This window comes from Dryobates pubescens, chromosome 6 (genome assembly GCF_014839835.1).
Source record: "Dryobates pubescens isolate bDryPub1 chromosome 6, bDryPub1.pri, whole genome shotgun sequence".
Taxonomy (NCBI): Eukaryota; Metazoa; Chordata; class Aves; order Piciformes; family Picidae; genus Dryobates; species Dryobates pubescens.
The window spans coordinates 16,079,567-16,107,366 of NC_071617.1; the positions used below are offsets into that span (position 1 = coordinate 16,079,567).

General features: G+C 40.0%; 1 protein-coding gene across 1 annotated transcript in view; it reads left to right on the forward strand.

Annotated features, from left to right (window-relative positions):
- The first annotated feature begins 303 nt into the window (after nt 1-303).
- Nucleotides 304-27,800, forward strand: part of ADGRG6 (adhesion G protein-coupled receptor G6) — a 114,810-nt gene continuing 87,313 nt past the window's right edge. The window contains exons 1-2 of the mRNA XM_054162664.1: nt 304-383; nt 5,174-5,274. Coding sequence (XP_054018639.1) covers nt 364-383; nt 5,174-5,274 — 121 coding nt within the window. The 5' untranslated portion in view covers nt 304-363. The remainder of the gene's footprint in view (nt 384-5,173; nt 5,275-27,800) is intronic.

Genomic DNA, 27,800 nt, shown 5'->3' on the forward strand with positions numbered 1-27,800 from the left:
GGGGGAAAGGGAGAGGGAGGGCCGCACGGGCTGCACGAAGCCTTCCCAGCCCCGCCGCTCCTCCCTCCCCGCAGCGCTCGTCAGAGAGGAGGCACCGCGGGGCTCCGTCGCTGTCTGGGGGCCAGGGGCGGTCGGGGGTGCCGCGGGCGGGTGGCGTCGGGGTCCTCCCTCCCTTCTGTGCGTACGCCTCCTGGTCCTGGGCGGGCCACGCCAGTGGCCGCTGAGCGCCTTCCCCGATATGTTTTGCCTTTCCTGACAGGCTCTCACCGAAGGTAAAGCGAGGTACTGGAGTTTGGGATTAGGCGTTTCACCGGTGCGTTCACGGCCGGAGGAGGGAGGGGAGCTGTGGTTGGTCTTAAGGGAATGGGTCCAAGGGGGAAAGGGTAAGGTTTTCTAACAGTTCACGGTGAGGAAAGTTAAGGCAGAAACGAGAAAGAGTTCGTAAAGAGCTAGCGTTGCAGTCCTTCAGAGTTGCAAACTGCCAGCAGATTAGTTTCCTGCAACTGGGAAAAGTTAATTTTGTAAGGAAAGCCAAAGGACTGAGATGGATCTGATACAGTTGGCACCGTTTAAATTAAAAAGCAATGTCTTATGTTGCTCATCTTTTTCGATGACTGAGGGTGTTTTCAGGGTTGACTGGAAGCGTAAGTAGGAACAAGTAATATTTAACAAAATGAAACTTTTAAGTGGCATTGTGTGATTAATTTTTCAAGATATTTCGTGTGCTTTGTGAGTTTAAAGCAAGAGTTTCAAAGTTAAAATCGACTCTTAACCTGCAGGAGCTAAACTGTGAGTTGTGATCACCATTCACTTGTAGTTCCACTTAGAAGTGATTAAGCTTAAAGTCTTTTTGTTTACAACCTATATAAGAAAAAGAAATGTGAAATTGATGTTATCTTTCTTTTAATTTTGAAATGTCGGCAGCATTTTTCCTTAATAGCTTTAGACATGTCAAAGACCAAAGAAAGTCATGTCAGCCTGCCTGAGGCATAGTTCACATCCTACTCTAGGGAACTTTGCTGAAACTTTGAACAAGGATGATGAAGTAGTCAAATGAGTTGTGCGTGTTTTAAGGCCATACAGTGTACAAGTGAAATAGTCTAGACTTATTCCCATTTTTGTGTATATTTTCTAGAAGAGCTGTATCCTCTCTAAAAGGTGATGGTGTTTTAACTGGCTGCTGGCATGGAGAATACAAGGTCTAGTAGTTAGATGTAGCAAGACTCCCACTAAGTCAAGTTGCCATCCATTTATGGTTTAGATAAATTACATGTCTATTTTGCTCTTCTGGAATGAATTGTGAATAAGCTCATTGTCTCCTATATTATAGAAATGAAAGTAGCTGTGGACTGGACTGTATTGAATTCGTAGCTAGAGTGCATAGCTGTCCGTGTCCCACAGAGTCTGTAATTGGAATAATGCAAGTCCATAGAAAAAATAGTAGTTCTGTCAAACTCCATAGAAGGTCACTTTGTAATTTCTCTTTTTCTTTTTTTTTTAACCCCCTCCCCCCTTACACATGCATACAACAAGCAAACAAACACCACCACCACCAAACCCAAATGTTCAGAGGGGAGTTTTGTTGTGAGACTTACCCAGCGGTAATGGATGTGCTCCTACCGTAGGTGTTCTGACAGTTCCCAAATAAAATGATTTATTTGGAGCTGCTGGTGTCTTACTAGCTGGGAACAGAAAAAGGCTTTTTCATTTAAATGGAAACAAAATAGAGAAGAAAACCCAATATAAACAGTGTTCAGCAAGTTTGATGTGTTGAGAGTTGAAAGACTGAAATAATCTGTACATGTTCTGAGAATCCTCATTATGAACTGCTTTGCTTACTTAAACTCCAAGTGTGTTTTAGTACATTGCTGCTGTTACATCCATTCTCTGTGTCATTGATGAATATTAAATCACAGAACGCATCCTTTTAATTCTATTTAGAAACATAATACCAAAGAGGTTTCTTGGGCTATCAAGTCAGCGCTGTTGTAGCAGGGGACCATATAATCCCTTGGTAAGCTATAAACTAGCCCAGAATGGTTTGCAGAATTTTCTCTTTAATTATTTATATGCTGTTTGCATTCAGTTCCAGATATTAATTAACACTAATAATCAAGAAGATTAACCTTACAGTAAATATAAATGTAGTTGGCTTTGAAGGATGAATAACATGTGCAGCTAAGTTGGATTGTTGTTAATATCTGGGAAGTATGTAGTCGTTGCTCTGGCTTGTTTTTGTAACTGTCTGCCAATTGGGATGTCACATTACAAAAATATTAGGGATGAGTTTTGCTACAGGAGAAGCCTTTTTGTTGGCAATGTGTTATCTGACTTCCATCCCTGACAGCTTCTTGTGTGAACAGGGGTGTTACACACATCACAGCCATGAGCAATCAGGTTTCTGAAGTTTGTCTCTTCGTGCATAGACAATCTCAAGAACATGTGAAGAACTGATTTCCTCAGTCATTTATGGCACTCAGCTAGAAGTTACGCTCTGTAACACAGTTATTTGAAAATCCTCTGAAAAAGAAACAGATTTGACTCATGGCTTCTGTATTTCAGTAACGTGCTACTTCTGTGGTCATTCTTGTTTTAGTTTGATAAACCTTTCCTTCATGTCAACTGAGGTGATATGGTGTAAAGAAAATTATTTTATTCTTCAGCAGAAGCAAGTGTAAGTGGAAGAGACAGGCTTGCCATTTTTTACATATTAATTTATTTTGGTGGAGAATTGTATTTTTTTTTTATTGCAATTGTATAATTACCTACCCTTTTTCTCTGGAAAGGGGGAAAACCTGTTACAGTTACTCCTTTCTGCCTTGTTGTTTGCGCTCTGCTGTTTTTGTTATCCATGTTCTTGAAACCTTTCATGACTTGGGCTTTTTCACAAGAGTGAGGATGAGGAAACAAACTGTAAACTCTGGAGTACTGGCTTGTAAGTGTTACCACAATGCAAGTAAACATTAACAGAAATTGACCAAATTAAATAGCTCTCTCAAACTAACACAGAATCTCAGATTCTTCAGGAAGGCACTAAAGGCCATGTGACTGGGTAGATTTACTCCATATGTAGGCAGCACAAACTTGTCATGTTACTTTTTCGTGAGTATTTCAAAAGTTGTGTCTTGGGCTCTCCAGCTATGCAATGAGCAAAAACTTCACCTGAGTTCAGAGACATCAAAGGGGATAATTTTGTATAACACGTTGAAAATGTATCGATACCATGAAAATCAACATAGATTTCTTCTGAATTAATAAATAATTGTTTGCAACTGTTTCCTACTCTGATATCTTTAACTGTGTTTGCTCAGAGCAAAACAACAAACAAAACCCAGTAATTCACTCACTTTGACAGGTTTGCATTAGTTGATTATGCAGCAGGCTGGCATGTGTCTCAGCAGTAGTGCAGCCTCTTTCTTCTGTAGAAACACCAATATTCTGTATCTCTTGTTATGTCATGCTGTCATCTTTGGCATTTCCACTTCAGCACTCGGGTGAGGATATATGCATGTTGTTTGTGTATGCATGTGCATAAAACTGTTTTTATATCTTAAAAGGACTCCGAAGTAATTTTTTAGATTAATATTAAGAGTATCGTGGATTTATTAACTATATACATTGAGCAGTAACTGTGCTCAAACCTCATCATTCTGGTGTCTGAGATTTTAATAGGGATTTTTAGGTCATAAAGTGAAGGACAATAATTCTATTGTTTGATAATCTGGTTATTTTGTGTGTCTGGCTTCATCAAAGAGATTCTTGTATTTCAGTGCCCAGTGTTTTCTGTGCTTGTCTTCAACACTTGTTAAGCTTGACTTTACAATATCTCAGAAAAATAAATCCGCTTCAAATTCCTAATTTGATACAACTCCCCATAAAGAACTGGACTTCTTTTGTAATCAGAGACTTGTGCTATGTAACACTGTACTGAAGGGAATCCTGTAGCAGTCTGTTGGAAGTGCCATTTACCTGGGCCCGTTGGCACCTTGCCCACAGGAGTAGTTTGATGAACTGCTACTTTTAAAACTGAAACATTAGTTGTTCCTTTACAATGGTTTATCTTGCAGCATTAAGGTTGGCTTGTCTGCGTTACAGAATTCCACTATGGGAAGAAACAGAAGCTGGTATTTGACTTACATTTGCCCCCATCCCAGGTTTCACAGGCAGGTTCACAGCAATGTCTGTAGTGTAGAGGGAAGACTGTTTTCCCAAGTTTAAGAAAATTAGGTTTTCTTGCCACAAATGATGAACTCTGTACTTTCACGTAGCTTTCACATTTCCATCCCAATAAATCATACCAGTGGCCATTCCAAATACCTTTCTTTTTTTCCTGTGTTTAATATGCACTAACCTGGAAAACATTTGTGTTCATTGGTGTTTCTTCATGACTATTCATTTGTGGTTCTTCTTCACATGCTGTTACTGGGACTAACTTGTGAAATATTGTGGGGATTCTGTTATTTGTCCCAGTATAAGCTGATAATATCTTACTGAACAAAAGCCAGTTATCATTGCCAAATAGGAGGGGAAGGAGTCAGTCAAAATAATGCACGTTGTGTTTTCTTACTTGTTGCTTACTTTTGCTTGCTGCTAACTTGTTGAATAGAATCAGACAGGAATGTAATGGATTACCATTCATTCTGGATACATGGTTTCAAGTCTGACCAAATTTATTTGGTCTTTCTTGCTTCCTCTTCTGCCCACTATGGAGGAAACATTTTGGTTGAGCCATTAAATGTCCTGAATGCTTCAAGGCAAAGGAAACTTTAAGCTATAATGGATAAAAGATTTTTGTATAATTGCATTTATTTCTTTTATAAAATAATATAAAAGTCCCTGGCCTTTCTGTCAGCCCATACGAACCCTTAGATTTTGGCAAGGAAAGTTTCATGATTTCGGCAGAAAATGTAGCTATCAAGATACTAGCACTGAAAAATATGGAAGGCTGGTTAAGGGCAGGTGTGGATTTTCACCTCACATCTTTGTGTAGTTAATAAAAAATATGTATATGCTAGATACGTAAACAGCACACACACACACACACACATATATATATTTATGTAAACAGGTAAACTAAAACTTTACAATCTCCAAAAAAACCCCTACATCTTTACTTTCCCTCCCTCCCCCTTTTGTTTTGGCTTGTTGTAAAGGTTTTTTTTCCCCCCCACAGGATGTTTCATCTAAGTGAAATGTGGTGCTATCACTGGAAATGGAAGCTGCAGCACTGTCTTTGCTTGTTTACTACATACATTGTATGCATGCAGCAAACAGGTAAGTCAGCAAATTACCTTGTTGCTTAAATCAAAGTTTTGGTGACTAAGGATTATGTGTTTGTATGACTGAATTATCTGCAATAGAACATCTTGATGAAAGTGACATAATTGATAGTTGTGATTTGATAGGTTAGGTCATACTCTGCTACTGATGATTTTAATTTTTGTTGCTTTTTATAATTTTGCTATTAATATTTTTTTCTTTTATTTTGGTTTTTTAATTCTTTAATTATCCTCTTCCTTTGCTTTTACCTTGTTAATGCTTACCTCTCCTTTGAATTTCTTCAGGTTGTTGGAATACTATGAGTAATCACATAATTCTTTTCCACAGTACTGTTTATGCCTATGGATTATGTGTGTCCTTCCTTCTAGTTCAAAACTGTAAAATTACTGTGGTGTGTTCAGTATTTTTAATCACTTTTATAATTAAAATAATAGAAACATTCCTCAGCAATCTATTATGTACATAAATACAATCATACACTGTAAAGGACAAGCAATTTAAAGTTACCATCTTGTAGTGGCACTTGGATACAAAGTAACATAATGTGTTGGGACTCTTTTCTTTGAACGTATGAAGGAGAGATTGCATTTACTAAATGTCTTTTCCTAACCACTAGAGTGCAAAGTATTTTAGGAGCTCCAGCTGCCTTACTGGAAAAAAAAACTCTGGAGTTTATTCTGGAGCATATGAAAATTTTGGATCAGCTTGTAGTGCTCAGCTAATTCCATATCAAGTGGGTAGTTCTGCTGTTACAGACTTGCCATTGGAAAAATGATGGTTTATATATAGAAAGAGTGTCTAGTTTCTCTGATATTATTTTTTCTCAAAAAGTCATTTTTTTTTTTCTTTTTAAACCTGCACTTTTTATTTGGAGAAAAAACAATGCAGTAGCTGTTCAACAGCAGCTTCCAGCTTCATGCCACTTTGATGGGTGTTTTCCATTTCCATTAAATTGTATAGCCAGAAATGCATTTAGAACCCAACTCTCACCTGTGGGTCCACTGTCTGACAGCCTTTGTCCCTGTGTTCCTAGGCCATATGTGATCCTGGGACATGCAGCTGCCATTCTCAGCATAAAGCAAATCATCAAAAGCTGCTGTAATTTACAGCTACTATGGGCTATTATCTAGTGACTAGAACATTATACTCTAAGACTATTAGTCTTTGGTAGTTTCTTTTTATAAAAGTTTAGGTACTGAAAGCACAGGTGACACAGCAAGAATAAGTCCCATGAGCCTGAAGGTCCTAGCCAGTATGCTGTGGGGACAGAGAAAGCAACTACAAGCTTGTGCATTCAACTCATCATCACACTGTGGCTACCTGTGCTGGTGCAGAAAAAGCAGATAGGTCAAAAGCCCCATGCCAAACTCCCAAGATACACTTCCACAAAATCATATATGTTACCTGGCTGACTGCTTCAGCAGTAATGTTTTTGGTGCCACTGGACTGATGAAAGCAACCAAAGCATTCTAGATAATTTGGTCTCTGCTACAGGTACTGTCTGTACTCTTTTCTAAAGCACTGGTTTAGCATGTAGGTGGTTATGATGGAAGGTAGGTAAGATGAAAGTCAGAGGAGAGACCTTTTACATCTCAAATGTGTGCCCCTGGGAACTTTTTCTTTCTTGCTTTAATTTGCTTTAGTATTTTCAATAAATGGAGAAGGCATTTCCCAATCAGAATGACAAGAAGATAAGTGCACTGGAAACACCCAGGTTCAATAGACGTATGTTTGCTGTTCAGTACTGAAAGAGACCATAAATAGTCTGCTCTTAATACTTGATTGAAATGAAAATGAGACATTCACCTTCACAGCAATCTGTCATTTGGCCATACTTGCCTGTGGACCCTCAAGATTCACGTTTCTTTTTATGTTGCTATAAAGCTATAGGTTATGCTGCAAAATGGAGTCTTTAGATCATGGCAGACAAGGTGGCAACGCTGCTGTATTTTTTGTGTTCTTAAAATATATTGGTCACTTTGGCTGTGGATTCACGTGGTATTCATAATCTCTCTGGCAGCTTATGGTAGAAGTATCATAAAACCTGATATTCACCCGGCTTGACTAGTGAGCTTTAAGCTTAGAAAGCTATTTGGGCTTGTTAAGCTTTGCGTAGAAGAAGTTACATACAAGTGAGGGATTAAGATCATCAGGTGCAGATTTTATGGATTATTTAAGGGGCTGTTCATAAGGATAAAAATGTCAGCCATGCTGTGACATGACAGAAAATGCAAAAGGAAGGATTTTATAGTTTGACTAGAGAAGAACTAAAGGATTTGTTCTGCTTTCAGGAACAAAGCTTGGGAGAAGAATTGTACAGCAGAAAACTTAGATTAGGAGCAGCGTGATCTGAGAAAGAGAGTGTTTAGCCACGAATTGATCAGTAAGGTCACTGACAAGCAGGTGCAACAGTGAAATGCAATCTCAGAATACCTCAGGTGAATCAATGGATGGACACTGACACCTGAAACAGAAAGAAACAAATCATAAACATAATTTTAAAAAATACATCATGTACTTTAATTTAAATCTCAACAGCTGTAACTGTTCAGGCATACTGGCTTCAGGTCATGTGTTGTGACATGGGGTGAAATTACAAAGCAGCTCAGTAAGCAACTTGACAGGTTTCCATTCCTGTCTAGGGTAGACATCCCTTATGGCCTTCAGTGAGTCATTTAGCCATGCCTCAGTTTCCCTGCCTATAATGATGAGTCTATGTCCTGCCTTCCTTGTAAACAACTTGTCTGTCTTCCAGTGAATGAACTGTATGGAAGTTGAGCTGTTAGAATGGTGGAGTTTTAAACAGAATTAATTAAATTTTTTTTTTTTTTTAAATATCTGTGATTCAGACTGGCCTAACTTCTTGTTTATAAGTACATCTCAGTGGTTTAAGAGAGCCCAAAATGGAACAAAAAGAGTGAACAGGATTTTGGAAAACATAACTAATGAGGGCAGACAGGAGGAACTAAGGTTTCTTAGTGTAGAGTAGGCAGAAGGGGCAATGTATAGGAACTGAGAATATTTGAAGAGAAAGCTTCAGTGGGAAGGAATAGACTGATATTTTTAGACTGACGAAAGAGCAAAAATTATGGGTTAAATTACAGCAAGATAAATGAGGGGAGGACATCTCATTGAAAGGTATAGATAGCAGTGGGATAGATTGCCAGGGAAGACTGAGGAATCTCATTCTTTGGGAATATATAGTAATATTTGCCAGAAATGTTTTAAATCTTTAGTCCTCTTTCCTTGGGACTGAGAAAGACATTAGAGGATTCCCAAATTCCCCTAATTTCTATAGTGCTTCCTTGATCTTTGCCCAGTAGAATCTATTTTGGTTCAAATCTGGGAAATGAGGAGAGTATGACAGTGCTTTTGATGTGCCTGGAAAATTATGTTGGTGTTTGTCCTATTGCAATGGCTTCATTTTTATCTGACATATGGAAGCAGGAGGTAAAAATTGTTGCTTCAGGTATGTGTAACCTCACAAAAAGTGTTCATTTCAGTTTCACCTTGCTTTTTGGCTTTCCTACTCTTACAGCAAAATGTCTAATGTTTCAATATTGTACCATCTCTTGGGTTTCGCTGTGCCCTCTGTGGTAGCCCAGGAGCAGAACTGAACATTTTTTTCAGTAACATTAAAAGCAGATTACAGTTTGCTTAATTACTTTCCAGTCTAGTTTCCAAGTCTCTTGTTGGTACTGGACTTCTAGGGCTTTGAAGACTTGCAAATTTCGAAGAGATTTCAACATTCTCATTAGAGTTTTTACCTTCTTCTGTCATCAATAGGTACATAATTATTTAAGAGCCAATAGCTATTTTAAATTTTGACTGCCATGCAACCATATTTAATTTTACTCAGTATGTGGAAAATATTAATTTTAATAAAGCCATGAGTACATCTACAAATCTTATTACCCTATTTCTTCATTTGCCCCATATGACAGAATTAATTTGTCTGTAGCTAATGCCAGAGCAAGCATTTATCTTTTTGTTCATGCAGCAGTAAAGTGGGTTGGTGTCTGTAGTCACACATCCATGTTTTCAAAGGGCTTTAATCAATCCCCAGGAGCTAACCAGACAGTAAGTTTCAATTTTATTACAGCACTGACAATTTAATTTAGTTTTTTTTTTAGTGGCAGTTCAGATAAAAAATTTGTGCTGTCTTTAATTCATCAAGAAAAAGAGAAGTGTGAAGAATAAAACTGAAAGTTCTCTCACCTGCATGGTTCATAATGGTATAATAAACATATAGAATAATTGCTGTCCATCATGTTCCTTAATTCTGCCTGTGTAAAGAAGGCATTATGGGAAGGTTTCAGAGTGACTCTGCAGGCTCAGGAGACTAATAAGAGATGGGACAGGGTATGGTGAGAAATACTTCTCATGCCACCAGTGGCTAGCAGCAAGAGTTAGTCACATGGCCATCTGTGAAAATGGATTGGGTTTTATCTGGTATGTCCCAAGTCAGGAAGTGTGTATTCTCACCAAAGATCTGAAACTGCCTACCCTAGACGAGGACCAAAGATGTTATTGCCAAGCAAATGATGAAGTAGCTGTCAGCACATTCCTTTATCTTCCTTATCTACCAAAGTGCCAAGATACTAAACCGATCAGCACAAACATTGCATTTGGCTGAGAGGTGGGGGATGACTTTACAACACTATTACTGATACTTCTTGAAACTTCTCCTGTGGTGTCCCCAGAGTAGGAATGAGTGGGCATATATTGCTGAGCAGAGTGAACAAAAAGGGCAATTCCTGACTAAGGCATGGAAATTCATGTTTCTGAAGTTATGGAAAAACTCAGAAAAAATAAAAAGTTTGAGAAAAATATTCAGTCTGGCAGTCTCTTCCTTACACAGGCACACATATATCATTAATCAGAAGGAATTTGGCTATTTAATGAATAGCTCCAAAATATTATTCTTTCCCCTTTCTCTGACAGCCTTTTATACTTTAATGTAGTGTAAACAAAACAAAGCAAATCCAATCCATTATGTTCTCTTTAGTAACAAAATTTCTACTGTCTTGAGGCATGTGTTTAAAATGACTGTTCATTTAAATCTTGCAGAGGAAAATGTTACTAGTTGGCTTTGTTGTATTTCCCTTAGTTGACAGTTCATTAATGTAAAAGTAAATCATTGTTGGAATGAATTTCACAGGAAGCTGCCTCTCATTACCTCTGTTTACTCTTTTTGCTATAATTTTTTGATGGTGCTGATAATTCTTTTCCCTAAAGTGTTTGGACCTTATTGCATTAACCATAACAGTGTTGCCTTAAAAGCACAATGATTTTTCCCCTTCTTTCCCCTGATAGGCACCTGTAGCCAAAGAAGTGAAATACTGTGAAACATCACAGAAATTAAAAGCTGCCTAGGAACTCATCATACAGGGTCTTTGCACTCCTTCACTGGAAGATAGGCTAAAGAATGTACCTTTTGCTAAGGAATATACCTTTCACTGAAGGTCCTGTCTTTGTGAACTGTTGATTTTAGAATGTATTTGTAATTTATTTTTGCCATATTTTTTCCTGTTCACTGTTAAAAATTAAAACCATAGCCACATGAGAATTTGGCGCTTGTCCGCTTGTCAATATTGTCATCAAAAGTATCTAGCCCAGTGTTATATCCAGCAATAGCCCCCCCCCCAAAACTTGTGGCCAGCTGGACTGTGCTTTGCAAAAGGCTGCCTCTCAGAGGGGGTATTATGTAAAGAAGTTAATTCTTTATGGTATTCAGCAATTGCTTCCCATAAAGCAAATGAACATTTTAGAACAAAATGAGTTTCTGTCTTACTAAAAGACTTTCCAAAATGTCACTTTTTTTTTCTCTTGTGGATTAGTAATGTGGGAAATGTTGCATCACAAGGTGAAGGTTTTAACTGGGAATAGAACAGCTTTCCAGATAAAATTCCTCATGTATAATTCCAGCAATCACGTGACATACATTTTAGTATGTATTACAATTCAATACAGAGTAATGACAAGGATTGATTCCACATACAAATGGACTCTTTAGAAGTGAGTGATTACTACTGTAAGTTTGTTGCTTGTCAATTAATAAGAAGGGCTGATCTTGCAGGTTTTGGATGAATATTGTGCCCATGATTGTGTTGCTAGAATATTGGATTACTTAATAGGATTGCTTAAGTGATTTGCATACGGTGTAACATGTAATCTGCACTAGATCAAGGCCTCAGTAATCACTGTCTGATGATTGAAATGTTAAAATTGGAGCTTTTCTTGGAACCCCAGCATAGACATGTCTGAGACAGATATACTTACCTCATGTATTATATATGAAAAATACTAACATGAAGAGAAACATACATGAGTTTTATTTTACAAAAAATTGGAAACAATTAAGTGAAGGAAGTTTAGCTACAGTTTCGTAAGGTATTAAGAAATGAGAAGACCCACCTGAAAAATTACATACCTTGTTAATATTTTGTATAAAAATACTTTTGACTAAATAATTCATCCATACTGCTTCAGAATTTCTTCTCATTGTGGGAGAGAAGAATATGTCTCCTATTACAGGAAAAGAAAATATTTCAGTTATAGGCTGTAAAAATTGTCTCTGTCAACTGTAATTGTTGACTGTTACAAATTGCTGTAATAAGGGTGTTAGATGAGAGGAGCACATCCATTACTGTGATACATTGAAGTAAAACTACTTTTCCTGCCCTAAATATGATTATGTATGCCTTCATATCAAGAGAAGGCAGGGCTTTTAGAAACACTTCTTGTTTTGTCTGGATTCAGTGCTCTCTGGTCTGTTCAGTTCCTGTAAATGACAGACTAAGCTCAAACTCTTCCTGCAGAACAGGAAAATTAAGTGCATAATTCATAGTTAGAATTCTGTTTATGTGGCCTGGACTCAAGGTATCATTCACACTAATTCATTTTATTGGTCGTCTCTTGAAGAATCAGGTCACTTTCCACTCTAAACCCAACTCCCATCATAATTTTTTAGTATCACAAGGAACTTCTACTCCTTTTTTTGGTCACCTTTCATATTGTTTCTTTCATCCTGTCTGGGACAACAGCACCTTTAGCTGCATGTTCACCATTTTAAATTTCTTAGTTGAAAACAATTTTACTAATTGTCTCCAATATTTCAACCCCTAAACATTTTCCCTTTGGTAATTTCTGAACATCTTTTCCATTATTTACTGGTTTGTCCAAAGTCCAGTGCAACAAATAGCTCAGACGAGATGATACCATGGTGGTTACTCAGACGTTTAATACTCCGTAACAGCAGCTATATCAGTTACGATGTAAGATAATATTCTGTGGAAGTGTCAGCCTGGCATGTTGTCAGAGAAAGTATTTATATGCAAGTTTTTGTAGACTGAAAAAGTGTGTTGGAAAATATTTTGCTCTTTTAAAGGGTTGCAGAAAGTTAGTTCTCATTCTTGAAACCACTTCTCTGGACATCCTCAAAATAGTCCATTTGTAAAACAGCTGGGTTGTTTGTTGGTTTTTGGTTTTGTTTTCAGGAATAAACATCTGCAAAAGTACAGATCTTGCAGAACACAGGGTAGATCCATGAAAAGATTGTCACACAACTGACCTAATTTCTGAAAGGATACAATGCCATCAGAGTTTTCCAATTCGAGATTTTTCCCTCATGAATATGCTTCTTAATGGGTGTCGCACAGAAAACTGCAACTCCCTATCTTGAACAGAGTTTGTTTTGTTCAGATGCATGGTCTGTCTTCTCACAGCTCGTCTCATTAAGAGCTGTGCAGTGACAAATCCATACTATGAAGCTGAAGTCATTTTTTAATCTGAACTTGAATTTTAGGTGGTGAAAAGGGCCTCGTGTTTGAAGTTATCACGGAGGCATTTTTACAAGTGTCGGTCCTTGGTGATTTTTGGTTTGTGGTGTGAGGAGTGAGGGGAAGTGTGTGTGGGTTTTGTTCATGTTGTTCGGTGTTTGGTTTGGGTTTTTTTTCTCCTCATTTTCATGAATTTACAGGAAGGGCCTATAAGTGAGTATCGGTTTTAAGTGTTTTTAGTTTGTTTTCTAATTTCTTGTGATTCCAAAGTGTGTTAGTAAGACATCACACTGCACTTCACAGAAGCTAGAATTATACAGGGAATGCAGAAATCACCTCGCCTGCTGAGCTATGCACAAGGAACACCAATATTGTGTCCTTTGTACCTAAATCTAAAATAACAGATTTTGTGCTGGTATGTTTGTCCACCTATCCAATATTTTGCATAACAGATAGGCCAAATTATGTTCAACTGGAGTTGGATTTTAACTTTGGCTTAGAGAATTATTATTTCAAGAAATCATATTTATAACAAGCATACAGAAATAAAAGGGTAAAATGCTGGTGCTGAACAAAAGCATCATTCATACGATGAGATTGAAGTTGTGGGGTGTTTAGAAAACAAAATATTTGACCAATTGAAATATTTAAAGGGAGTGTAACTATAACAACAATGAACCCTATCCCTTCCATGTGTAAGCCTGGTACTTCAAATGTGCTGGGTGCACCAGCAGCTGTGGTTACAGTTTGTTATGTAAATAGTCTATAAAATGTTGTCTTTTTAAATTGACCTGTCAGATTTCAGCAGTACATTGCCGTGATGTTTGATCTTTCTTTGAGCTGGGTGTGCTTCTGGCAAAGATGTTGTATAGCAACAATACCACCAGTTAGGACTTCCCTCTCTCTCTGTGCATAGGAAATTACTTTTCTGTTAAGTAATTATTCCCCTGCAGTAGGAATGAATTGCATTTAACCCTTCCACCTTCTCAGAAGGGTCTCAGGAAAAGTCAAAATGGTAAAAGTAGCTTTGGTATAAGGAATTTCTCTCTTTGGTAGCACATGGCCATCATAAGATAGTACTGAGGATTAAAAGGACAAACATCTATCTATATGCAATCTCTCCCTCTAATCAAATCTCTGCATATTTTTCACATGCAAGTAATAGCAGATAACTGGTTTCTAAATCCCTTGCTAAACATTAGTAACATAAAAGTTACCTGCAAATAATACATGTCTGGCTTAGTTGATTGTCTTTAGTTAGGGTGGTTTTCTTCACCCCATTGTAGCAGCACTGGTGGTGTAGCATCCTCTTTTAGGCATCTTCAGTGGTTACTGACTTCTTTGACTACTTCCCTCAATAAAAGTATCTGAAGTTTTTCTGTGTTATTTACAGAACATTAGAATTGAGTGACTGGCAGTTTAATTATATAATTAGTAGTTGAACTCAAGATCTTAGGGGGGAAAAAATGCCTATTTTCTTGTGCTTGGCTACATAATTCTTTTTTAATATCACATCAGAGCAATGGAATGTATCAGATTCCAGAAACGTAGCTGAGAATAATCCAGTTTCTAAAGCTATTGTTTTCAAAACATTTGTCTTGCTTTACCATCATAATCAGTTTTCTGATCTAATAAATATTCTGAATTTGAAATTAATATTGGAATTTTCTCCTTCAAACATTCACCCTATTTTCCTATTTTTAAAAAGAGACTTTCTTAAATAGGGATTCCCCCCTGCCCCCCACAATAAAGTAAAGTAGCTTTCTTGTAGGCCCCCTTCAGATACTGGAAGGCCACAATAAGGTCTCCTTGGAGCTGTCTATTCTCCAGACTGAACAGCCCCAACTCTTTCAGTCTGTCCTCATAGGAGAGGTGCTCCAGCCCTCTGATCATCCTCGTGGCCCTTCTCTGGACACCTTCCAGCGCATCCATATCCCTCTTGTAATAGGGGCTCCAGAACTGGATGCAGTACTCCAGGTGGGGTCTCACCAGAGCAGAGTAGAGGGGGAGAATCACCTCCCTTGACCTGCTGCCCACACTTCTGTTGAGGCAGCCCTGGATACGGTTGGCTTTCTGGGCTGCAAGTGCACACTGATGGCTCATATTGATAACCTACCAAGCACCCCCAAGGCATTTTCTTCAGGGCTGCTCTCAAGCCATTCACTGCCCAGCCTATATCAGTGTCTGGGATTGCCCCAACCTAGATGCAGGGCCCTGCACTTCATCTTGTTGAACCTCATGAGGTTGTCGTGGGCCCACCTCTCCAGCCTGTCAAGGTTCCTCTGGATGGATCCCTTCTCTCCAGCGTGTCTGTTCCACCACACAGCTTGTTGTCATAAGCAAACCTGCTGAGGGTGCACTTAATACCACTGTCCATGTCAACAACAAAGATGTTAAACTGGTCCCAGTACTGATCCCTGAGGGACTCCACTTGTCACTTGCCTCCACTTGGACATGGATCCATTGACAGCCACCCTTTGGGTGTGGTCATCAAGCCAGTTCTTTAACCACCAAGTGGTCCATCCATCAAACCCATATTTTACCAGCTTGGAGATCAGGATGTTGTGTGGGGCACTGACAAAGGCTTTGCTCAGGTCCAGATCAATGACATCGGTTGCGCTCCCCTTGTCTATTGGCATTGTGACTTTGTCATAGAAGGCCACCAGTTTTGTCAAGCAGGATTTGCCTTTGGTGAAGCTGGGTTGATTGTACCCAGTCACCTCTTTGTTATTCTTCTGTCTCAGCAATGCTTTCAGGAGGATCTGCTCCATGAGTTAGTGGTTAGATTATGTAGGAATAAAATTAGAGAGGCAAAGGCCCAGTTGGAACTGAAGCTGGCCACCTCTGTGAAAGATAATAAAAAGCAATTTTACAAATATATCAATGCTAAAAAGAAGGGCAAGAAGAACCTCCACTCCTTACTGGACCTGGAGGGGAACATGGTGACCAAAGACGAGGAAAAGGCTGAGATCCTGAACGCCTTCTTTGCCTCAATGTTTAACAGCAAGGTAGGAGTCCAGGATGAGTGGCCTCCTGAGCTGGGTAATAGGGTCGGGGAGCAGTGTAATGCCCCAGAAATCCATGAGGAATTAGTCCGGGACCTGCTGAGCCACTTGGACACCCATAAGTCCATGGGACCGGATGGGATCCATCCTAGGGTGCTGAGAGAGCTGGCAGATGAGCTGGCCAAGCCGCTCTCCATCATTTTCCTCCAGTCCTGGCTCACTGGGGAGGTCCCAGGTGACTGGAAACTGGCCAATGTGGTCCCCATCCACAAGAAGGGACGGATGGAGGAACCTGGAAACTACAGACCAGTCAGCCTGACCTCAGTGCCAGGGAAAGTGATGGAGCAGATTATCCTGGCGGCAATAACTGCGCACCTGAAGGATGGCCAAGGGCTCAGGTCCAGCCAACATGGATTTAGGAAGGGCAGGTCCTGCCTCTCCAACCTGATCTCCTTCTATGATCAGGTGACCCGTCTGGTGGATGTGGGGAGGCCTGTGGATGTAGTCTATCTGGACTTCAGCAAGGCCTTTGACACCGTCCCCCACAGTAAACTGCTGGCTAAGCTGTCAGCTCGTGGTTTGGACCACAACACTCTGTGCTGGGTTAGGAACTGGCTGGAGGGCCGAGCCCAGAGAGTGGTGGTGAATGGTGCCACATCCGGCTGGCGGCCAGTCACCAGTGGCGTCCCCCAGGGATCAGTGCTGGGCCCCATCCTCTTTAACATCTTCATTGATGATCTGGATGAGGGGGTTGAGTCAGTCATCAGCAAGTTTGCAGATGACACCAAGTTGGGAACAGATGTTAGTCAGTTAGAGGGTAGAAAGGCTCTGCAGAGGGACCTTGACCGACTGGACAGATGGGCAGAGTCCAATGGGATGGCATTTAATAAGTCTAAGTGCCGGGTGCTGCACTTTGGCCACGGCAACCCCATGCAGAGCTACAGGCTGGGGTCAGAGTGGCTGGAGAGCTGCCAAACGGAGAGGGACCTGGGGGTGCTGATTGACACCCGCCTAAACATGAGCCAGCAGTGTGCCCAGGTGGCCAAGAAGGCCAATGGCATCCTGGCCTGTATTAGGAATAGTGTGGCCAGCAGGAGCAGGGAGGTCATTGTGCCCCTGTACTCTGCATTGGTTAGGCCACACCTTGAGTACTGTGTCCAGTTCTGGGCCCCTCAGTTTAGGAAGGACATCGAGACACTTGAACGTGTCCAGAGAAGGGCAACAAGGCTGGTGAGAGGCCTTGAGCACAAGCCCTATGAGGAGAGGCTGAGGGAGCTGGGATTGTTTAGCCTGGAGAAGAGAAGGATCAGAGGCGACCTCATTGCCCTCTACAACTACCTGAAGGGTGGTTGTAGCCAGGTGGGGGTTGGTCTCTTCTCCCAGGCAACCAGCACCAGAACAAGGGGACACAGTCTCAAGTTGTGTCAGGGGAGGTTTAGACTCGAGGTGAGGAAAAAGTTCTTCACTGAGCGAGTCATTCGTCATTGGAATGGGCTGCCCAGGGAGGTGGTGGAGTCGCCGTCCCTGGAGGTGTTCAAGGGGAGATTGGACGTGGCGCTTGGTGCTATGATCTAGTTGTGAGGTCTGTTGGAACAGGTTGGACTTGATGATCCTTGGGGTCTCTTCCAACCTTAGTTACTGTGATACTGTGATACTGTGATGATCTTACTGGGCACAGACTGGCCTGTATTTCCCTGGGACATGCTTCCTTCCCTTTCTGAAAATGGGGGTTATGTTTCCCCTTTTCCAGTCAGTGGGGACTTCCCTGGACTGTCATGACTTTTGGAATATAACAGAGAGCAGTTTAGTGACCTCATATGCCAGTTCTTTTGGTACCCATGGATGTATCCCATCAGGTCCCATGGAATTGTACACTCTCAAGTTCTTAGATGGTCAAGATCCCCTCTCAGAAGTCCAAATAGAGACTATTTCCAAGTTAGTGTCTTGGACAAATCGTTTTATGTCACAGGAAGCTGACATTCTGCCTCATGTCTTTAAAAGATACAACTTGCATGGTGTCACAGCATTGCTGTTCATTGCTCAGGAAAGAAAAAGGCATACCAAGCGAAAGAGTTACTGTGTACACTTGGCAGCAATTATATGCTGCAACTTGTGGGTTTTGTCTACAGATGACTGTGATCTCACCCAGTGAGCTTGAAATGGAAGAGGGTTTTGTATTCTGCTTTTTGTCTCTGTAATCTCCCTGTCATGTGAATCTTGACTTGGTACTTAAGAATTGACTTGAGCTCCCACCAAAAAACTCATACTGCACAAACTGTCCTGGAAGGACTAATACTGAAAGACTTGTTTTCCTAGCACTGTTCATGCTGTATGCAGAACATGGTACCATTTACAGGAGTTAGGAGCATGTCAGATGCCCTGAGATCCAGTGGGAAGTGAGCGTTCTCAGCACTTACAAAAGCTGAGCTGAAGTGAAGACAGCGTTTTTGCTCTATTGCCCTCTTTGTGGCTAAGTTTACTGTATCCTGTTCAGATTGTTCAGTAGCTGGCAGAGCCAGAGCCAGTTAAAACACCGTAAGGATCCAGACATCCACTTTTGTTTCTCTCTGCACATTCAACCATGGTCTGCCTGGTTTTTAATCCTAATACAGAGCAGAAATCTTTCTTTTTCTTCTTTAAATGGATTGCTTTTTGTTACAGTGGCATGAATGATTTTTTTTTTTGAGCTTTCCTCGTATTTCACTGTAGCTTATGCCTTTCTAGTGAGAAGACAGCTCAGCCTGGAAGAGTTTTAATCTTTAGGGTGAGGTCTGCAATGCTTCTTATCTCAATCAGCTACTGTGTTTATTCACTTGAACTATGTGAAAATGTGAAGACACAAAATCTGGGTTTAGCAATTTATGATGTTTTGCATTAGATTTGTATTAGCTTTCCTTTGCAGAACTAATCATAAGGAACGATACAGTGGCAGCAGAACAGAATATAAACTTACATGTTTTAAAAGCAAACAAACAAATTTCAAACTAGAATCTAGTCAGAAAAACATGAACATTCTGAGTCACAAACATAAATTGTTTAATAGCAGTTAGTGAAAATTAAAAGAAACTTTTTTTTTTTTTCTTGCCAAGAAGCTCTTCTGTGGTCTTTGCAATTTGTTTTTTGTGGATTTTTGTTTTGTGTTTTTTTCCCCCCAATATTTGCCCTCACAGTAGTTCTCACAAACAGCCTCTGTTAACCTGTTTATGTCATTCCTCGTAAAACTTACAGTATCGGAATGTAAATTTAGAAGTATGCATACAAATACCAATAATAACAAATACCATTAAAATCAAATGCTGTGCACATAGATTTTGTATGCCAAGGTTATCTATACATTCAAGACCCAGTTGCCTGAAATGCAAGGAGATAATCTGTGCCAATACTAATACTAACACTAATACTAGTTAACATCGTCATACCTCACCAGAGATGTATTGTTTGAATGTGGGATCAGTCATTACCCTGTGCTTCTGTACTGCCACAAATACTGCTTGAGTTATTCTTTGACATGACTTTAAAAATAAAATTAATACAAAAATAATGTGATTAAAATGACTGATGAAAATGTCTAGAAAATATGATATGTTTATGATGCAACTTAAACTTTAGCTCAGCATTTTCCTCTATTAAAGTTTTGGAACAGTTTAAGGACAAATCTCCATACAGAAACACTTAAATGTGTATATTTGGATTGTGCAGGTGTATGTGCAGTACTGCCTGTGAGCACTGACAGATCTATTAAGTCTAGCACAATAGCACAGAGCCTTTGTCCACACTGTAAATAAATTATGTTGTTGAGTATGAACTGCTTTGGTCATGGAAAAACATATCTCTATGAGACTGGAATAAATAGCGTTTGTCATTGTGAGCACCTTTTTGTTAGTAGCAATATGAGGGATTTGCATGAATATCCAGACTCAGTTACACATGGATATTGCCATTTCTGTGTAACTTTTCTAATTATGACATAGGACATCTATTTCTGGAATTTCACGTGCTATTAAATATGTCTTACTCGTCTGTTACTGCTTCAAAGCAACACAACCCTTCGTTCTGGCCAATTATAACAGAGACTAAAAACGCTACTTTTTTTTTTTTTTTTTTTACTAATAATTTCCTGTCTTATGTGGAGGTGAGGAGAAGATTAGGATTCAGCTAGTGAACTGAAGTAGAGGATGATAATCAACCCTTTCTACTTCAGCTGAAGTGTTGGAAACCTGTGCAGTGAAATTAAATGCATCACCCAGCGGGGTAGATGTCTTTTGATTGTCACACAGTGGCAGTTTTCAAAGTTTTACTTATTTTAAATAACAGAAAAAAGGCTTTAGGAAGAAAACACTATAAAGACAGTAATAAGGTTTGAAAGCTCACGATTCAGTAATCTGGAAATAACAGCATTGAAGAGTTCAGATTGTCTGTGGAAGTTCCCAATTCACATCCATTGTGGTGATGCACTCACCTGTTTTTGTTGTTGACCTCCAGCTTTGTTCAGAGCAGACATGCCAAGAGGCCAAAAGCAACACCATTTTTAAGATCTTTGCTTAGTAAGTAGCCAGAGGTAGACTGTACACTAAACAAGGCATTGGCTGCAGGAAGATCTCATGGTCAGAATGATCAAAGGCTGTGCTAGAAAACTGAATGCTGGATATGACTCTTGTCTGCTAGGGGTGGCTGAACAAATTAATTTAATGGATGTCTTTAATTTGTCTCATTTTCTGTGCCTAATTTAAAGCTATAGAGTCATCTGCATCTATAATTGCAATTGAAGTGAACAGGAACTATGTTTGACTATATTAACCTCTATATAATGCTGCAAATCATGAAATCAGGTCTTGTGTGTTTGAAATTAGATACTTAGAGGATTCTTCCAATCTTTATATTCCCCCAGTACCCTTCTGGTAAATTAATTGAAGTATACTTTTCCCCTCAGAGTTGTATTGTAAGGTTTTAATTAATAACTGTTCAAAAAATGTTCAAATATTATACTAATGAACACCACAGAAGAGGTCATGAGGGAATCAGTGATTCTGTATTAAGAGAAGACTGAAATTGCTGCAAGGCTGAGGCTCACACATCAAAGAATGGACATAAAGCAGGATACTGAAAAGTTGCTTTTTTAATGGGATTTTGTCCTTCCTGTGCACTGAATAAGGTTTTGCAAAAATGTAATTTCTCTGATTATGTAATTGAAGATTTCTTTTCAGTTATCTGTGCACAAAGGCCAGAGGAAGGTTAACTCTGGTATTTCCTAACTTCAGTAGTTGCTGATAGTGTAGTTCTAATGATGTCTGCATGTTTCTGCAAGGGTTTTCTAGTGTTGGGGTGTGTGTGTGTATGACTGTGTGCAGATAAAGATATAGTTACTGTTAGAGATGCTTGCTTAGAATTTTGATTTAACCCATATGCAGCACAGAAAATCTTGTTAACAAAATGTTATTAACTTACTTTTCTTGTTTCATTTGTTATCACTTAATCAGGATGTACTTTTAAGGATGTTTAAGGAAGGTATGGTTGACAGTGATTGGAGTAATCAAGCCAGTGAAGCAATTTGCTTGAGAGTAGAAGAATGTTACTTTTCATTTATTTATTGTGACTTTTGAATGACCCGTCAGTTAGAAGAAGAGCAACCTGGTTCTGTACAACCTGTGTAACTCCAGTACATAGTATTTCATAATGAAAAGTTAAAAAACAAAAAAAAAAAAGGGGAGGTATTCTGTTGAGGTATTTCCTAAATGCTACTATTACTTTTTTCCCTTCATTTTTTTAATTCTGTCCATAGGTTGCATATTTGAAATGCCTCTTTTCTCCATCTTATTCAGTATTCTTTCCCTGGAAATATAGTACATGAGGGCTTTTTTGTTTTGTTTTGCTTTACTATTGTTTTAAGGCACTGCAAGTCTTAGTTTATTGATGATTGATTTGTGTCATTATGTTGAAAAAAGAAAGGCTTAAGGCCTTAAGTCTTCTTAAAGTAGCCTATTAAGGCTTCTGCTTTTGCAGTGTTTGTTTCAGGATGAGCACTTGGGGAATATTGGAGTCAGGATGAGGATGTCCTATGTAGACTGAGGTTTGATGGCAGCATTTTGATAGGAAGTGGGGTTCTCTGAAATGCATAAAATATTTCTGTGTATCTGAAGTAATGGCAGGGTGCCCTGAATTTTATGGAAGGATGCATACTTCTTCAGCAATAAATAAAATAAGTAAGTAAATAAATATACTTAGTCAAGGGTAGGATACCTTTGATGTGAAGATCTTGTGCTAGATGAAAGACTGTAACTGGCATGCAATGCCAAGCATCCCCCTGCTTCCTTAGTGCCTTTGGTGCCAACATCCTCAAAAAGAACAAGGATTGTAATCCTTCACATCATATTTGAAAAAAGGATTTCCTTTAGAGTTAAGATTGTTTTTCTTACCCTCCAAACATGTAGCTGATGGTAAGACAAATAAGTCTTCCAGAAATATTTAATAACTGTGGCAATTTTCAGAACCCACAGACCTTTTGTAGACTTTTGTGAGCTCCCCATTGCATCATCTCTTTCCCAGCTTGAGGGGTACTTGAGTACTCCCTTGCTTTCCCTGAGCATCCCAACTCAGGAACCCTACACCTGTTTGCCTGTGGCTCAAGGGCTTCATGGAAGCCCAGACTGAGACACCACACATGCCCTGCCCTGTCAGCAAAGTGAGAGCAGCAGGAGCTAGGTGGCCTATGATGAGGGAGGATTTGGGAGCTGGTTGAACCCTAGCAGAGAAAGGGTATCACACAGTATCACAATATCACAGTAACTAAGGTTGGAAGAGACCCCAAGGATCATCAAGTCCAACCTGTTCCAACAGACCTCACAACTAGACCATGGCACCAAGTGCCACGTCCAGTCTCCCCCTGAACACCTCCAGGGACGGCGACTGCACCACCTCCCTGGGTAGCCCATTCCAATGACGAATGACTTGCTCAGTGAAGAACTTTTTCCTCACCTCGAGTCTAAACCTCCCCTGGCACAGCTTGAGACTGTGTCCCCTTGTTCTGGTGCTGGTTGCCTGGGAGAAGAGACCAACCCCCTCCTGTCTACAACCACCTTTCAGGTAGTTGTAGAGGGCAATGAGGTCACCTCTGATCCTTCTCTTCTCCAGGCTAAACAATCCCAGCTCCCTCAGCCTCTCCTCATAGGGCTTGTACTCAAGGCCTCTCACCAGCCTTGTTGCCCTTCTCTGGACACATTCAAGTGTCTCGATGTCCTTCCTAAACTGAGGGGCCCAGAACTGGACACAGTACTCAAGGTGTGGCCTAACCAATGCAGAGTACAGGGGCACAATGACCTCCCTGCTCCTGCTGGCCACACTATTCCTAATACAGGCCAGGATGCCATTGGCCCTCTTGGCCACCTGGGCACACTGCTGGCTCATGTTTAGGCGGGTGTCAATCAGCACCCCCAGGTCCCTCTCTGTTTGGCAGCTCTCCAGCCACTCTGACCCCAGCCTGTAGCTCTGCATGGGGTTGCCATGGCCAAAGTGCAGCACCCGGCACTTGGACTTATTAAATGCCATCCCATTGGACTCTGCCCATCTGTCCAGTCGGTCAAGGTCCCTCTGCAGAGCCTTTCTACCCTCTAACTGACTAACATCTGTTCCCAACTTGGTGTCATCTGCAAACTTGCTGATGACTGACTCAACCCCCTCATCCATATTATCAATGAAGATGTTAAAGAGGATGGGGCCCAGCACTGATCCCTGGGGGACGCCACTGGTGACTGGCCGCCAGCTGGATGTGGCACCATTCACCACCACTCTCTGGGCTCGGCCCTCCAGCCAGTTCCTAACCCAGCACAGAGTGTTGCGGTCCAAACCACAAGCTGACAGCTTAGCCAGGAGTTTGCTGTGGGGGACGGTGTCAAAGGCCTTGCTGAAGTCCAGATAGACTACATCCACAGGCCTCCCCACATCCACCAGGCGGGTCACCTGATCATAGAAGGAGATCAGGTTGGAGAGGCAGGACCTGCCCTTCCTAAATCCATGTTGGCTGGACCTGAGCCCTTGGCCATCCTTCAGGTGCTGGCCATCCTTCAGGGGCATCCTTCAGGGTGATTGCTGACCAGGTGCAGTGCCACCATATCTGAGCTAGGTTAACAGATGTGGTGAGACAATGAACCAGGTCCAGGATCCATGCAAGAAATCAGATCAGGCATGGCAAGAGGCAAGACCAGCGACAAATATGCCTACAGCATATGTCCAGCAAGAATAGAAAGCCAATTAAGGACTTCTAGTGCACTTAGGGCACTGTCACACTTATCTATGTTGAATTTTATTTATTGTTTTATTGCTTAGTCACTCTGTCCTGTAAGATTAATTTTCAATTCTTTGGTTTGCCTTCAAGGTATCTGTTATCTGGAGTAGCTTTCTGTCATTAGCAAGCTTTTCCTGTACTTTTATTTTCAGATACTTTCTGGATATGGTAAGTAACATGGATCCCATCAAAGACCCCTGTGGAACTCTGCTGGTGAATTTCTTGCCTTTTTACACCTTCAATTTTGCTCCTACACCTAACCACTTAACCAGTTATTTAGCTGTGCCGGATCTTTCCTTACTGTGTAACGGCTGCTTAGTTTTTTTTGGTGAAAAGTCTTTGCCAGAAAATTTCTGGATATTCAGGTGAACTGTGTCAACTGGGTCACATTTACCCACATAACATGATTGAACCGTGCAGAGAACTCCAAGAGGTTTTTAAGACAAAATATTGCTTTACAGAAGTCATGTTGACTTTTCAAAATAGATTTTATTTATCCAGGTGTCCACTAATTCTAGCATTTCTTATACCACAGATCCTTTCTGGTAGCTGAGGTACTGGTCTATTCAGTGAGAAAAATAAAACTGGAATAAACCAGTTTTATGTGACTGGTAGCCTTTACGTTAATGTTGTTAGCAAATCTTCAGGATGTGCAATTTATAATTACACTCCGGTCCCAGTGCTCCAGACTAAGACTGCATCTTGCAGGAATGATCTTGAAAATCATAGAATGTGTTTGTTCGTGGTGACAAGCAGCAGAAAGTACTGATCAGGGCTTCTAGTGCTTTATTACAATGTAATGAAAGATTCAAGCAGATCACTTAAGTGGTAGTTCCTCATTATAATTTCATCCTAGAGCCACTCTTGCAGCTCACAACTGTGAACATTAGCTGAAGAACCTTTTCAGTTGCAGGGAACAGCTAGACCACAGTTTTACCATTTCGAGGAAGGAATCAAATGTCTATTTTAGTATAATACTCCCTCAGACTCTGAAGTAGAGGGAAAAAACATCACTTGAATAAGAAAGCATGAACTTCTGCTTTCTTCTGAAATGCAGAAGAGACGGGAATAAACTAAAATGAAGAAGGAACAGAGTCAGGCTATAATTGACCATATAGACCATTCAGAAGTCAGTTCTAAGTCGAAGATAGCACTGTTGTACTAGTTTTCTTTTGTTTTTGTAAACTCAAATGCCAAGAAACTTCTGATACTATTACTTCCTGGAAAGCAATTGTTTTCTCAGAACAGGAAGGCTTGTGACTTGTAAATGAAATGGCAAGATTTGCATTTGCAGGGAATAAGAAAGTTGGCTTAAAGCAGATGGAAGTGCAAGATAAAAGAACGCGAACAAGAGCAGCCAAATTATTTAATTTATTTAAGCTATTAGGCTTTTAAATTCTTTTGGCTATCAGCATTGCAACTAGGAACAGGAGCTTTTCATACATCCCTCTTTACAAAATTATAGATGTATATGTAAGGATAGTGAGCATGATTCATAACTAGAACTTAGAACTCTTTGTAATCTAGTGGTGTGCAAGGATAGTCTCGTGGGCAAGAAGTCACAGGTGTTGGTCTGCCTAGTATATACCTGCCTAGTGTCTTCTGTAGAATTTTTTTCCCCATATTTCTATTCTAAAGTTGCACTTTAAGTGCCAAAAGGGAAGAAAATCATGTTCTTCTGATTATTGTAATACATTTCTAATATAGCTATTTTCCATAGTATCTTGGTCCTCTACAACATTTACCATCACTTTTGCTTCCAAAGGTTAAGAAATTTCTACACTGAACTACTGTTTCCTTATTGTCCCTGTCATTTACCATGAAGTTGCATTGCATCTGTACTAAGCATCATGGATTCCAACTAGAATAAGGTGATTTCCCATTATAGCTCCACTTTTGGCTTTTGAGATGAAACTGAGCTTTTGGTTAGTCATGGACATGCTTCTGGGAGCAAGCCCAGCTTCAGGCAGAGTAGAAAGTTGCTTTGTGTAGAAGTCTGCCATAGGCAACAGAGCAGTTGTAGTACTGCTATATATGTCCCATGGTGGCCTTGCTGCCATTAAAGAGGCATGTGAACATGTGGCTTATGCCAGAGGAGGTGTTTATTTTTGTTGATTTGTCCTATTTGGACAGTTGGTTTAGGTTACAGTGTTTGTTTTTTTTGTCTGCAGTCCTTTCGCATTTATCTTGTTGGTAGAGTCAGCCTCAGTAGTAGCACTTGTGAACAGCTAAGTTTGAAAAGTGCCATTGTCTGTCTAGTCATAAATGAAAGGACACTTCTGACAAATGTTTGCAAGTCATACCTGGAGATGAATCCAGTAGTTGCCTGATGACTTGTAAACAACCCCTTGCCTTTTCCTTAACTACTAACTGCTTAAAGTTGCTGCTGGCAGTTCATTTTAGTTGAGAGTTCAGGCTGGAGCAGATTTACCAGATGAGCTAAAAGGTGTTTATCCTGCCACCATTACTACCATGCAATGCAGCATGCAATTCTGCACTTCAGTGCTGGAAAGTGTGGTCAGTTTCATGACTGTTTAGATCATGATTACACAAATGTTTTGTTTCTGTGACATTGCATATATGTGAGTGGTACCTGAATGGGTCTGTTCAGTGTTGTAGACCTTCCTCAGCTGGAAGGCAGGCATTTTGTCCAACTATGTCCTAGGCAAATCATTAAGCAGTGTTCTGCCATTTTCATAACTGATCCAAATCAAACTAAAGAAAATATGCAAGCAGTTACCATCTGAGTTGTTATAAGAATTTTCCTTTTTGTAGTTGCTGCAGCCTGGTCATAATGATTCAATTATCACATGCTGTAATTCCTGTTAGTACTGTATACTGCCAGAGCCTGTTTTTGCTGTTCTGGTTGAGTAGTCTTGAGACTGGATGAGGATGGGTTGGGATCTGCCTGGAATTCAGAAACCCCTGTAATCATGAAAGACATGGGAGAGCTGTCTAGCACACCTGAAGGCTTTTCAGACTACACATGGGTCTCCAGCACTCTAACCACAAGAGTTTACTGCATAATAACACCTAAAAAAAAATACAAAGAGGAAAGAAAATATCTGGAAAGCTGTTTGGATGAGGAATTAAGTTGTTATTAAATCACAGTGATGTTGGGGTTTTTATGTGTGGTTTTTTTTTTTTTTCCCCTCTCCAAATATTCTGGTTTTGTTGAAACTGAAAAGTTGTGAAGAAAAGTGACAGGATAAAAATTCTAGCTGAAATGTTTTGATGAAGGAGGAAAAGTTCTTTGAAAATTCAAAGCAAGATTTTGAGTCATTGTTTTAAACTGACTTCAGTATTTTAAAAAAGCATTCTAAAATTTTTTAAAGGTGATAACAATGAAGTGTTTTGATATATTTGATGTTATGCTACAAAATATTTATTTGAAGGAAATGTCTTAATTTTTCCTTTCTAAAACAAACAAAACCAACAACAGAAATGTTACTGTCG